This window comes from Lactuca virosa, chromosome 8 (genome assembly GCF_052849685.1).
Source record: "Lactuca virosa cultivar CGN04683 chromosome 8, Lactuca_virosa_CGN04683_v6, whole genome shotgun sequence".
In the NCBI taxonomy this organism is placed as follows: Eukaryota; Viridiplantae; Streptophyta; class Magnoliopsida; order Asterales; family Asteraceae; genus Lactuca; species Lactuca virosa.
This window is the reverse complement of record NC_136433.1, coordinates 59,592,745-59,607,537: the sequence shown is the minus strand read 5'-3', so window position 1 is coordinate 59,607,537 and position 14,793 is coordinate 59,592,745. Positions and strand designations below refer to the sequence as shown.

Here is a 14,793-nt window from a genome sequence, read left to right as displayed (position 1 = left end):
ATAGGAAAAAGTGGGGAAAAAATGGTTAAAAACGTAATGGAATCGGAATTGGCAAATCTGGTACTCAAAACGACGTCGTATTGCCAATGAACAGTACCGAATCGAATTTGGGTCGGAATCCGGGTCGAGGCGCGGATCTGCATGTGAGGTAAAACGAATCGGAGGTCAGGTCGGATCGGGTCGGAACTGGGCGCGGATCGGATTCTGATGACGTCACCGATGACGTCCCAGGCGATAAAACACACGAGTCTAAACCCGGTTCGGATCTCTGGGTCGGGTCGTGTACCGGATCAGTTTGTGAGGGCATTTGGACGCGGGGCGGACGGGTCGGATCTCGGATTCGGTTCGGGTCTTCTGGTGGACGGATCAGGCCGTCTTTGGGCTCCGGGTTTTGGGCTAAATCCGAATTTTTTGTTTCTTTTTTTATTTTTTTTTCTTTTTGCAAATTAAATTAAATTAATTAATATAAATTATTTAGAAATTAAATAATTAATTCCCAATAATTTATTTTAATTAAACCTCATTAATTAAATTAAATTTTTTTTATATTTTTATTTTGTTTTTCTCGTCTTTCCAACGCGGCTATCTTTGAATTCTTTGACTTTTTGATTTCGTTTTTCTTCGTGTAATTTCTTTCACTTCTTTTTGCGGATTTTTGCATGTTTTCTTCTCCTTTTTCCTCAGAAATGATTTTTAGCTGTAAAATGGAATTTCAAACTTTATAAGTACCTTTTATCTTAAATCATACCAAAATATAGCTAAAAATACATAAATATCGCTCGAAATATATGTATAATTATTGCGATATCAAAATACCCCACACTTGAACTTTGCTTGTCCTCAATCAAAACTGACTTTAGCATGTCATCATATCAAAACCTTCATCACCAAGATTGCACAAGACAATCCGACTTGAACCCAGCCATTACATCGAAACCTCAATGCATACATTTGTGTCTAATGATTCCTAAAACTTCCCCAATCCTAAATACTCACAATCTTCAAAAACACTTGCTTACTTATTTTGAACAACATTCATTTTATGCATTCCTCCGAATATATCCTCAGAAATCTTTCTTAACCTCAAGGTAATTTTTGACTAAGTCCCCAAGCATACATATGGAAAAATAACCTAGAAATAAAAATTACAATAAATAATAATTTGGCAAATTGCCTTTATTCTTGAGTCTTCATTTATTTTTGGAACTTTTCTTCATGATATTTCTTGATCTTCATAGCTTTGTAGACTCTTATTCTCAAACTTTGTAACTTTTTTTTTTCAAACTAAAAATCCTAAAAATAAAAACATATGCTTAAGCAAGGGAACTTAACTTCAACTCTTATTGGTTAGAGATATTAGTCTAGAGTGCAATGACTACATAAGCTCTCCTGGATGTATTTCTGGTACACGATGTTAAACATATTATGGCCCTCAAACTAAGCAAGGTTGTGTTTTTGTTCCATGATTTCACTAGGATAGGGAAGCCACAAATGTACTATAACATACTATTGGTTCAATTAAACATTTGAGTTCGCATTGGATCATCCCACATAACGTGGCAAATTGAGTTTCAACACAATAAAACTTTTTAATTTTTACTAGATTTCTGAATTAAACCATTATTCAATAAATGTGAATCTAGCAAAAATTTTCAAATTTTTTTTTTCAAAAATGCTTGGTTTCCTTATTCGACCCCCTACCCTACACTTAAATCATACAATGTCCCCATTGTATGCAAAATTAAAGAACATAAAAGTAAAAAGGGAGAAAAAGGAACAGACTCCCATGGGGTATTGTAGTGGCGAGGTCGAAATCCTGATTTGCGTGGGACAAGTGTTGAGTGCACTTTTCTGTTTGTGATGTTGAAGTGCATGTAAATCTTTTCGTTTTGAACCAGCTGGAGATTTAGGCAAGTGTGGCATCTGAATCTTTTTCCGCACAATTTCTCTGAACAGGTTCATTTACGTGTCGCGTATAAGATTTGGACATGTCGCGTAATGCAATTATTGGGATTCTCTACGCGATTCTTGAATTTAACGCTTTGTATACTGGCCAAGTACACATTGCGTTATTAGATCAATTACTCCTTTTCGCTGAGTGAATTGGATTTGACTTGTGTCGGCCGAACACTTGCTTCATCCTTCGAATAATGCTCTCCCGTTGGTCAGTATCAGCTTCAGTTCTCCATCCTGCTCTTTGTGGGGAATCACCCCACGCTTATGTGATGCCACTACTCCTATTGTAATTTGCACTTCAGAAATTTACTTTACACCATTCTGACCATCACCTGTTTCTAAGCTGAAAAGTAACTTTCACAGAAAAAATAAAACCATTAAAAAATACTTTTATTGAAAACAAAAACATAAACTAAAAAGAAAATTCACACCAAACATACAGAAAATAAACACACCAAATTCAAAATCAAAACAAACATCGGGTTGCCTCCCGCAAGCGCTTCTTTTTAACTGAGTCATGAGCCAGACTCTACCCCTCACTTAATTGTTTTCAGTGAGTTGGAGGGGTATATCCTCTTTCTCTTCTTCTTCTAGCATTCCTTCCTGGTAATGCTTCACTCGGTGTCCATTTACCTTAAAGCTTTCTCCATCTTTTCCAATTAGTTCGATTGCACCATGTGAAAAGACTTCTTTTATTGTGAATGGACCGTACCAACGCGTCTTCAGTTTACCTGGAAAAAGTTTCAACCTGGAATTGAATAGCAATACTTTTTCTCCAGGGGTAAACTTTTTGTCTCTGCTAAATCTTTTATCATGCCATTTCTTTGATTTCTCTTTGTAGATTTGAGAGTTTCCATAAGCTTCATCCCTTAATTTTTCCAGATCTTTTTCAGCATCAAACGTATCTTCTCCAAGTTGCATCATGCTTTCTATGTCTTTATCTTTTACTTCCAATATCTCATTTTCCAATAAGATATCAAAAACATCAACAAAGAAAACTTCATCATCACTCACCTTGGAGTGCTTCATTGCTCTATCAAGACCGAAGGTGATAGCATCAGTTCCGACTCTTAGTGTCAACTTTGAGCCATGAATGTCAACTAATGCTCTTGCTGTGCTCAAGAATGGTCTTCCCAAAATAATAGGAACTTCATTGTCTTCTTCCATATCAAGCACAACAAAATCAGCAGGAAATATGAACTTGTCAACTTTCACCAGTAAGTCCTCCACTATCCCTTTTGGATACGTTACTGATTTGTTCGCCAGATGGATTGCCATTCGAATTGGTTTTGGTTCAGGTAAATCAAGTTTATTGTAAAACGAGTAGGGCATAAGATTTACACTTGCTCCTGAATCAACCAGAGCATGGCTGAGATCCAAATTACCAAATTGGCATGGTAAAGTCAAACTTCCTGGATCTCTCATTTTCTTAGGAAGTTTGTTTAACATGGCAGCTGAACATTGTTCATTTAATACTACACTTGAAGCTTCCTCCAATTTCTTTCGGCTAACAAGCAAATCTTTCAGAAATTTTGCATATTTGGGCATTTGAGCAATAGCATCAATGAACGGGATGTTAATATGCAAGGATTTGATGTGATCGAAGAATTTGCGATAGTCCTCATCTTCTTTTTCCTTCCTCAAGCGTTGAGGGAAAGGAATTGGTGGTCTATATGGTTTGACAACTGGAGTTGATGAAGTTGTCTCTACCGGAACCGGTTCTTTTTCCTTCTCTTGGGATTGTAGAATAGTAGAAGGTTCGTTAGTATGAACTGGAACTAACGGCTCAAGAATTTTTCCAGTTTGAGTTGTTATTGCTTTGACATGAGCAGTCAGATTTGTCTCAGTGTTACTCGGTAATGTTCCAGGAAATCGCTCTTGTAGTACTCTCGAAATTTTCCCGACTTGTTTTTCGATGTTCAAAGTCGAAGCTTGCTGATTTCTTAGAGCAGTTTCAGTTGTTGATCCGATTCTCTTCACCAACTCTTCTGTATCTCGATGTCTTTTATCAGATGCTTCTACAAATCTGGCCATCATTTCTTCGAAACTTGGTTTCTTTTCTTGCACAATTTGCTCCAATGGTGGGCCTTTTTGGTAGAAACCTTGACCTCTTTGTCTCCATTTCCCTTGCATCTCCATTTCCTTCTTGTATTCATCGAATGGTTTCCAGTTGTTCCGAGGCTTCCTTTCATCGTATCTATCTCCAGATGAGTAGCATGCATCAACCTTTTGATTCCCATCATGATCTAATGGACAATCCCTTTCGAGATGTGGTCCACTGCAGTTGTCACAGCCGACTTGGATAGCATGAATTGTCTGATTGACCTTTTTCATGTCTCTTCCTAATGCATCCAATTTTGCATTTAATGCTGCCACGCCATCTGAGCTCTCTCCTGTTGATCTTTTTCGGAAAGATGAATCCCGTGAAGAATGCCATTGATGTGAGTGTTGGGCGAGTTCCTCGATTATTGCTTTCCCGTCAGCTGGATTTTTCTTAGGAATGGGTCCTTGAGAGTCAACTAACTGACGGGTACAAACATCGATCCCGTTATAGAAAGTCTGCACGACCTGATGTGGATTAAGATCATGTTGCGGACAATTTTGCAGCATTTCTTTATAACGGTCCCAAGCATCATACAGTGTCTCATCTTCAAGCTGCTGAAAATTTTGAATTTTCATTTTCATCCTAGCAATTTTGCATGGTGGGCTAAATTGTTTTGTAAATTTTGTTCTTAAACCCTCCCATGTGGTAATCGTAGGTTCAGATTTTATCCAACGTTTTGCAGCTCCTTGTAGTGTTATTGGAAATACTCTAAGCATGACTGCATCTTTGCTTACTCCAACAATGTTGAAGTAGTCAGCTATTTCGAGTACAGCTTCGACATGTTGGTTCGCATCTTCATCTTCTCTTCCGGCAAAAGGAGTTTCTCGTAGAAGGTGAAGAAATTGTCCTTTTAATTCGAAATTTCTCTGGGCTGGTATCGCGGGACGAATGACTCCATGATCATCTCCGTCTCTAGTACGACTTGCATATTCCTCTAATGAAAGGAGGGCTAGATTGGTCATTGTTTGGTTTTCTCAGATTCGTTGATGAAACGTGCGTTCGGGCTCTTCTAAAGGTGGAACGATAGTGAAATTTGAACTTCGGGTCATATATTAGGGAAATTCTATCTTAAAGTGAATTGATTATACTGCATAAATTATTTATTTAATTTTTGTGTAATACTTTGACTATCAAATAGAGAACAGACAGAGAGAGGCAGCCGGGAGGCAGGATCATTTCGGTGTATATTATAAATATAACTTTTTCTGGAATCCAGCAACCAAAACCAACGTACCAATTCCAAACACCGTTCTGGTAAGTAGAATTACTCGTATTACACGCGAATTAAATAAGGTTATTCATGCAATATAAACATGGCTCTGATACCATTTTTTTTAATTTTTAATTTTTTTTAATAAGTAAATTTAACAATCTATAATTAACTAAGGAAATTTAACAACCTATAATTAACTTACAACTAAGGAAATTTATGCAATACTAAATTAAAAGAAAAAAAAATATAATAATTTTTTTTTTTAAAGATTTTTTTTTTAAAATTTTTTTTTAAAATTTTTAATAAGTAAAATTAATATTTTAAATCAATTTCGTCTTTTTTTTTATTAATTTTGTTTTTAATATTTTCTTTTTAAAAATTTAAAAAAAAAATTTTAAATTTTAAATTTTTTTTTTACGTTAACTAACAAACAATAAGACTAAACCAAATAAAACTGTTTCCCCGGCAACGGCGCCAAAAACTTGATGTGAAATTTATCTAGTCTTAAATTTATAAGGTTGAAATTACCGATGCTAGAATTTACTACACGACTTAGACAAGTGTACCTAATTGAATATGTAATATAGCAATGGTAAGAACAGATGTCGAACACTTGGGGAAACGAGTATGATTTACATTTAGACTATTTGTCGCTAATTAACTTAAAAGATAAGTAACTTGGGGGAATTTTTTAGTAACAAGACAATAATGAGAATTTTAACAATTAAAGTGTAAAATAAATATAGAACAAGAATTGGTTTTTAACAACCAAGAATGATAAGGATGCTTTCACTTAGATTTAATTCCACCTTTTAGTCATGAATGATTTATATTAAGTGCAATGGATATTATTAGTTATTTACCGATTTCTAAAATTGGTTAAAAATCATGATCTAATTTTTTACCGTTTTGATAATAAAAATAATTAAAAACAATTGTCATGCAATTAACAATTTTATTAACAATAATTAATTCGTATCATGCAAACATTTGATCAAACTACTAATTTTAGTGGTAGTAAAACTAATAGGAATCGTAAGTTGGTCATACGATACAAAATATACATGTTAAATTATTAGTATTTTATTTTGCCTAATCCTAGGATTTTGTCCATCACTAGTCATAAATATCAATGGTCATGAAAAATTTATGATTCAAGATAATATATTTAAATTAATCCTTTAAAAATATTAACTTAGTTATAGGAAAATTAATTACAAAAATTCAACATATAAAAATAAATGATCAAATATGCATGATAAAATAAATAACAATTAATATCCGAATAATATAAATCAAATCATATTTTCAAGGTTTCATTATCCAAGTGAAAGCAAAGTGAATTTAGCCTATAATTAAAGTTACAACATACATAGAAAACATATTGAGAATGTTAAACATTTCGATAAAACAAACCCGATGTAGTCCCTAATGCCACTGCAATCTTCAATTCCTTAGCTTTTTGACTCTTGAATCCCCAATTGTAGAAATGTGGTTCAAAGGTTGGATGGAATTTGGTATAGTGGTGATATGGTAAGAAATTGTATGGAGGAATTTGTGTATCAAAGTGTGTAATTCAATGTCATCTTCTTTTTTTGTGGTGAAAAATGGTGGTATTTATAGTAAAAATTGGAAGAATTAAATACCAAAAAGAAATGAATTGAGATTGGATCTAATGAAAAAGAATTCAAAAGAAATAAAAAGATGGGAATAAATGGTTGGAAAGTTTAAAGGTGGTGAATTATTGAGTATTGGTTGGAAATGAATGGGTTTAGAATAGGAAAAAGTGGGGAAAAAATGGTTAAAAACGTAATGGAATCGGAATTGGCAAATCTGGTACTCAAAACGACGTCGTATTGCCAATGAACAGTACCGAATCGAATTTGGGTCGGAATCCGGGTCGAGGCGCGGATCTGCATGTGAGGTAAAACGAATCGGAGGTCGGGTCGGATCGGGTCGGAACTGGGCGTGGATCGGATTCGGATGATGTCACAGGCGATAAAATACGCGGGTCTAAACCCGGTTCGTATCTCTGGGTCGGGTCGTGTACCGGATCAGTTTGTGAGGGCATTTGGACGCGGGGCAGACGGGTCGGATCTCGGATTCGGTTCGGGTCTTCTGGTGGACGGATCAGGCTGTCTTTGGGCTCCGGGTTTTGGGCTAAATCCGAATTTTTTGTTTCTTTTTTTATTTTTTTTTTCTTTTTGCAAATTAAATTAAATTAAATTAATTTAATTAATATAAATTATTTAGAAATTAAATAATTAATTCCCAATAATTTATTTTAATTAAACCTCATTAATTAATTAAAATTCTTTTTATATTTTTATTTTGTTTTTCTCGTCTTTCCAACGCGGTTATCTTTGAATTCTTTGACTTTTTGATCTCGTTTTTCTTCGTGTAATTTCTTTCACTTCTTTTTGCGGATTTTTGCATGTTTTCTTCTCCTTTTTCCTCAGAAATGATTTTTAGCTATAAAATGGAATTTCAAACTTTATAAGTACCTTTTATCTTAAATCATACCAAAATATAGCTAAAAATACATAAATATCGCTCGAAATATATGTATAATTATTGCGATATCAATACATATATGTGTATTTATATGTTAAATAGGATCATTGTGTGTGTACAAGTCTTCACTTGACATCTAGCAATCCTATCTCTTCAGTTCATCCAAACCACTCACTACAGGTGAGTTCATAACCCTTAATTAACCTTTTAAATGTTTTTAAATGCTTTTATGGGGGGGGGGGGGAATACAAGTTGAACAACTATAGTTATTATATCAATCACATGTGATTAATAACTACCAAACAAATGGTTTTCTTACTTTTCAAACTGTTTTACAAACTCTTTTACTTGTCAAATACCTTTATTAAACTCTTTTAACTTATATTCTGTGTATCTATATAGATATAGTTATATAAGTAGGATTGGAAGGACTTAGGACTGCTAGCCTACCTTGCTTCCTGTTCCTTGTTTGGTTGTGGACTTAGGGTATCAAGGTTAGTTGTCCGAAGGTCGTTTGAATCCTAGTTATATATTATGTATATGTATATAGATATAAAAGGTTTTCCTTCAGTCAATTCCATGCCCTTGGGTAGCAAGGGTATACAAACATGTTCATACATTACTAGTAAGCTACCATAGGGGTAGTTTAGGAAGATACTATTACTAGAACAATGAAACATACAATGAGTCAGTTCATACATGAGTCAATACATACTATGATGAGAAACAAACATAAAACAGAGTGATGAGAAACAAACATAAAACAGAGTGATGAGAAACAAACAATAGACACTATGACGAGAAACAAACATACAGGCTAGCAGAGAAAGAACACACAATACAGCTAGCACATAATTCACATAACATATACATTAATACATTTATGTGAGCCATTAAACAGGGCATGGCACTACCTGCCGTGACTGTTTTTGTATCAGAATCTCCTTAATTGGGGAGCGTATGAGTTTGTGTATAGATCTATACTGGATTGACTATCCTACACCTTGCTGCTCGCTACAGTGGGACTTCCAAGTCTACGGGTGCCAAACGTCATTCTTACGGCATCTTACATTGTCGTTTTACTATTGAGTCGGTAGCAAGATACAGGCCGATCACATGTTACCTTAAAATATACAATTGGTTTAAGGTAGTTAGTGCAGTAGTAGTTTACTTAATACTACATTATAGTACTATAACATTTTCCCTTTACATTTTACTTTGTGATATTCACACAATAAACAATAATGTAAAAACTATATTTTTGGTTAATGATAGTCGGATTTGGGAAAATACACACTTTTACAAGAGATACACACACAGACACTAGATGCCTTGGTAGAAGGCTACTTTTATTAGGAAACATAGGGTTTTCTAGGAGAGTTCAATCGAATACAAAACTTTTACAAACTTATACAGTACATCGTACAAAACATCTTACAAATGCTTTCATACAAACACAGACACTAATATACTTATGATCTCACCAGCTTTAAAGCTGATAAACTCTTTCAAAATAACTTGTATTCTCAGGTCACCAATAGACAGGTACCAGAGCCAGTTTTGAGAAGATGGAGCTTGTTCAAGACTCATCTTATATTTTGATGTATATTGTTTTGGTGTCTTTAAAACTTGACAGAACACACTTGTATGAAATTATATTATTAATGCAATGGATGATGTTGTTGCTTGTTTACTACTTGCATTGTTGTGATACTGTACATGACGTCCTCCACCCCAGAACGTTTCCGCCGTTCATAGGTTTTGGGGGTGTGACAGATTGGTATCAGAGCATTGTTTATATTAAATCGAGTGTATCAACCCATAAAAGATATACGAACTATAAACACAAGCGGGATTTAAAATACTCTGATGAAGAGTTTATACTTTAAATAATAAAATATTTAATAAAGTATACATACCTGCATTCATACTAAAATCAGTGTCACTAGGACAGAACAAAAGTATTACGATTGTTGGACAGTACAAGTAGACTTAGAGACATATGGTCAACCCTGGGAATATGTAGACTGATCAACTACGTTATCCAAGGAGTGATTAGCATGTGCCTAAGTGTGGTTGTGAGGTTGCAACAAGTCTGAAAACTTACCAACACTACTACAATGAGAACAGTAGAACAGAACATTAAACTTAAAAATACTATAGGAGTATTTTGTGTTACAATAATTACTTATTTGAAAACTAAAGGTCTTTATTAGTATATCAATGGTTGTTTAGTGGATACACTAAAGTCATATGTGCTAAGATGTCATAGACTTAGAATCTGTGATCTTTGCCTTACTTCCTGTTCCTTGTTTGGTTGTGGGCTTAGGGTTAGGGTCACTTATTCGAAGGTCTATCCCGTCTGCGTTACATGTAACTAGTATGCTTTAAACAAGTATTGAAGCAAATAATAAAGATCATCTTATAATTATCTAATTAGTTAGTCTAATTTAGTTATTTCTTATATCCCTTTTCTCGCGTAGATATAATGGCTGGATTTCATCCCCACGGAGACTCGTACTATCCCAACCACGACAACGCTGGATGGCTGGAAGAAGAACCAGAAGATAATCACCCAATTCCTTTAGATGATTATGAAGCTGAAGGTTTTTCTGATGGTTCCGACTCGGAGCCAGAAGTCAACAACCAACCCCCAACTGTTCAAAACCCAAACTCTCGTCCCGCATTTCAAGGACCCACACCTCTGTGGGCCACAAACTTGAATAGGTGGAGTCAGGAACAAGGTCAACATTTTCCTTACAATGGAGACAGAATCTTCTACAACCTCACTGAGGGAGGTTCAGCTGATAGGGTCCTACCTATCATGGTTCGTAGGATTGCTCGAAACACCGAGCAGGGTCGAGCAGCTATCGACCGGGTAGTAGAAGTTGATGCCAAGTCTGGTGTTAACACTGTCCGCATTCGCCAGCTGGAGTCCGCTCATGAAAGGGCTCAGGTTAGCAATGCAATGCTTCAGAGGGAACTCACTGAGACCCGAGCTAAAGTCAGAGAACTTCGAGCTCAACAAGCTAGGTCTGATAGGCGCGTAAGAGACATTGAACGTCTTCTGTCAGATTCCAGGACTCACTCTAGCAGTTCTCATCGTCGTTAGAGTCTTACCGACTTCTCTTTTGGATATAACTTAGTTATGTGAAAACTTAAGTCTAAATTTCCTATCCTTATAAATCTTAGACCTGCTAGGTTTTGATTAGGTCGTAGTCTGTCAAAACTTTTCCCATCTTGGTTGATGTAAGACCTACTTTTAGGTCATTTTTCTCGAAGTCATTACATCTGTAATTCCAGTATCTTTGACAGATATAAAAATCTAACGGAAATTTTTATCCAAATGCTTTCATCTTCATTCAAGTATTCCATTCAATTATGCTGTTGGGCTATGGAGAGTTAGTCCATGAGTCATTCTCATCAACTTTCCTATCAAATTCTTATCAATGTCTTCAACTTTCTAAACTTATAGTTCAAAGATGCCTCCACGTAAATCAACAAGACGTAATCCTCCAACTCCACCTACTCCTCAATTTGATACAGCAGCTCTAAATGCTGCTGTAGCTGCGGCTGTGGCTACAGCCATGGCTGAATATCATTCCTCAAGTTCCACTGGAGGAGGGACTCCTGTTCCAACTATTCAGGTTGAAACCCCTGTGCTCGAGAGAGTGCTCCTACAAAGACTTCACAAACTGCAAGCCATTGTCCTTCAAAGGAACTGGCGGAGTACTCGTCCTCTCACAATGGTTCGAGAAGACAGAGTCGGTCTTTGAAATCTGCTCGTGCCCGGAGGGAAGTAAGGTCAAGTTTGCCGCTTGTACCTTCGAATCAAAAACCTTAACATGGTGGAATAGCCATGTTAAGTCACTATCTCTAGTGGTGGCTAATGCTATGGGCTGGGATACCATGAAAGACCTCATGATTGAGGAGTACTGCCCGAGGGGCGAGATCCAAAAGCTGGAGGAAGAACTATGGAGCCTGACCATGAAGGGCTCCAACATCGTCGCATATACCGCCAGGTTCTGTGAACTGGTGGCCCTCTGTCCCAACATGATTCATACAGAGGGAAAGAAGATCGAGAGATATATATGGGGGCTAATGCCACCATACCAGGGAAATGTTTTGTCTTCGCGTCCTACTACATTTGATAGTGCCAAGCGATTGGCACAGCAGCTAATTGACCATGGGGTCCGTACCCCGGCTGCAACAACCACCCTGGCCATCTCAGAACCCGCCAGAACCGCAGAGTCCAAGCGGAAATTCTGGGATGACAAGAAGAAGAAGAAGGCTGCCAAGAAACAGCAGATCGTGGCAGTTCATAGTGCGACAGCACCTGCCACTGCTGCTGCTCCATTAAAGCAGTATTCTGGAAGTTTGCCACTATGCAACAAGTGCAACTACCACCATGTGGGAGCCTGTCGGGAAATGCAATGTGTAAACTGCAACAGGAAGGGGCACACAGCCTGTTTCTGTAAATCTCCGGCGAGGCCAATCACCCAAGTCCCCGGCGCTGGAGTGGGCCAAGCTTCCTACAACTGTGGCGATGTGGGCCACTACAAAAGGAACTGCCCCAAGGTAGGGAATGCCGGCGGAGTAGGAAGAGTTCTGGCTATAGGCCATAAGGAGGCGGTTGCCGACCCTATAGTGGTCACTGGTACGTTTCTCCTTGACAACTCTTATGCATGCATACTATTTGATAGTGGAGCGGAGAGGAGCTTCGTGAACCAAAAGTTTGCTCATTTACTTAAGCAAAAATCACAAGCACTCAAAGAACCATTCACAGTAGAAATGGCTAATGGGAAGACAGAGAGCACTAGCTGCATATACATAGGGTGTACCTTAACTTTAGATAGCCATTCATTCTCGATCGATCTCATGCCAGTCTCAATTAAAAGTTTCGACGTCATCATTGGCATGGATTGGTTGAGTTTTCATCGTGCCGACATCATGTGTTACGAAAAGGCTGTCCGCCTTAATCTTTCGTCTGGCGAAACCCTAGTAGTATATGGCGACAAACCCGACACGAACCTTCGTATCATCTCGAGCATTCAAGCTCAGATATTCTTGCGAAAGGAATGTCGCGCATTCCTTGCTCATGTGGTCGATGTGAGCCAAGAAGCGAAAGACATCAAGAACATCCCCGTAGTACGCGGCTTTCACGACATTTTTCCAGAAGAACTTCCAGGATTACCTCCGCAACGCCAAGTCGAGTTTCGAATCGACTTAGTTCCAGGGGCTACCCCAGTAGCCAAATCGCCTTATCGTCTAGCACCTGCAGAGATGCAAGAACTATCCTGTCAACTTAACGAGCTGCTCAGCAAGGGCTTTATAAGACCGAGCTTCTCACCCTGGGGAGCTCCAGTCTTGTTCGTCAAGAAGAAAGACAGATCATTTCGTATGTGCATCGACTACAGGGAGCTCAACAAATTGACCGTCAAAAATCGTTATCCTTTGCCTCGGATAGACGACTTATTCGATCAACTTCAAGGGGCGAATTTCTTTTCCAAAATCGACTTAAGATCCGGATATCACCAGCTACGAGTACTAGGAGAGGATGTTCCGAAGACAGCCTTCCGAACTCGTTCTGGGCACTACGAATTCGTAGTGATGCCGTTCGGATTAACAAACGCGCCCGCTGTATTCATGGATTTAATGAATACGGTGTGTCGTCCTTACTTGGATCAGTTCGTCATCGTCTTCATCGATGACATACTAATCTACTCGCGAAGTGAGGAGGATCATAGCCAACATCTACGACAAGTCTTAGAAACCCTGCGCGCGGAGAAGCTTTATGCGAAGTTCTTGAAATGCGAATTTTGGATCCGACGAGTCGAATTATTAGGGCATGTGGTTAGCGAGGAAGGAATACACGTGGACCCTTCCAAAATTAAAGCCATTGAGAGCTGGTCAGCACCGAAGACGCCTACAGAAATTCGTCAATTTCTAGGCCTCGCTGGCTACTATCGCAGGTTCATTCAGAACTTCTCCCGCATAGCGAAGCCTCTTACAGCACTTACCCAGAAGGGCGTATCCTTTGACTGGGAAGAGAAGCAGGAGAGAGCGTTCCAAACGCTCAAACGAGCCTTGTGCACCGCACCGATACTATCCCTCCCCGAAGGGATAGAAGACTTTGTTGTTTATTGCGATGCATCGAACCAAGGACTCGGATGTGTTCTGATGCAGCGAGGTAAGGTCATCGCCTATGCCTCCAGGCAGCTGAAGACGCATGAGGTTAACTACACGACCCACGATCTTGAACTAGGAGCAGTTGTGTTTGCTTTGAAGATCTGGAGACACTACATGTACGGTACAAAGAGCACAATCTTTACAGACCACAAGAGCTTACAACATATATTCGACCAGAAGGAGCTCAACATGAGACAACGACGGTGGGTCGAGCTACTCAGTGACTACGAATGCGAAATTCGTTATCATCCCGGCAAGGCCAATGTAGTAGCTGACGCCCTGAGTCGGAAAGAATATTATGGTCGTAGAGTCAAATCAATGACTATGACTATCCATTCACACTTATCCACATAAATACAGGCGGCTCAGCTCGACGCTTTGAAACCTGAAAATGTGACCATTGAATCACTGCGAGGGATGGATAAGAACTTGGTAGTCAAAGGTGGCGGAGCTTATTATCTCATGAACCGGATCTGGACCCCGAAACTTGGTGGTTTCATAGACTTGGTCATGAACGAGGCGCACAACACTCGTTATTCCGTCCACCCAGGTTCAGATAAGATGTATCTGGATATTAAAAAGTTATACTGGTGGCCTAACATGAAAGCAGAGATTGCTACCTTCGTAAGTAAATGCCTTACTTGCGCAAAGGTCAAGGTCGAGTACCAGAAACCCTCAGGTCTTCTTCAACAGCCTGAGATCCCAGAATGGAAGTGGGAGCGGATCACTATGGATTTCATAACCAAGTTGCCCAAGACAACGGGTGGACTGGATACCATATGGGTCATCGTCGACAGATTGACCAAGTCCGCGCACT

General features: G+C 38.3%; 1 protein-coding gene across 1 annotated transcript; it reads right to left on the bottom strand.

The window, feature by feature from the left end:
* Positions 1-2,262: 2,262 nt before the first annotated feature.
* LOC145130402 (uncharacterized) lies at positions 2,263-5,022 on the bottom strand. Its single transcript, XM_079065206.1, has 2 exons — positions 2,590-5,022; positions 2,263-2,310 (listed from the first exon to the last, which is right to left on the bottom strand). The coding sequence occupies exons 1-2, from the start codon at positions 5,020-5,022 to the stop codon at positions 2,263-2,265; spliced, it is 2,481 nt and encodes an 826-aa protein (XP_078921332.1).
* Between the last annotated feature and the right edge of the window lie 9,771 nt (positions 5,023-14,793).

Excerpts from the sequence above, each read along its gene's own strand:
- LOC145130402 (XM_079065206.1), bottom strand. The coding sequence starts at position 5,022 with ATGACCAATCTAGCCCTCCTTTCATTAGAGGAATATGCAAGTCGTACT. Across the intron at positions 2,311-2,589 it reads AAGATGGAGAAAGCTTTAAG|TTACTTTTCAGCTTAGAAAC; the intron begins GTAAATGGACAC and ends TTTCTGTGAAAG.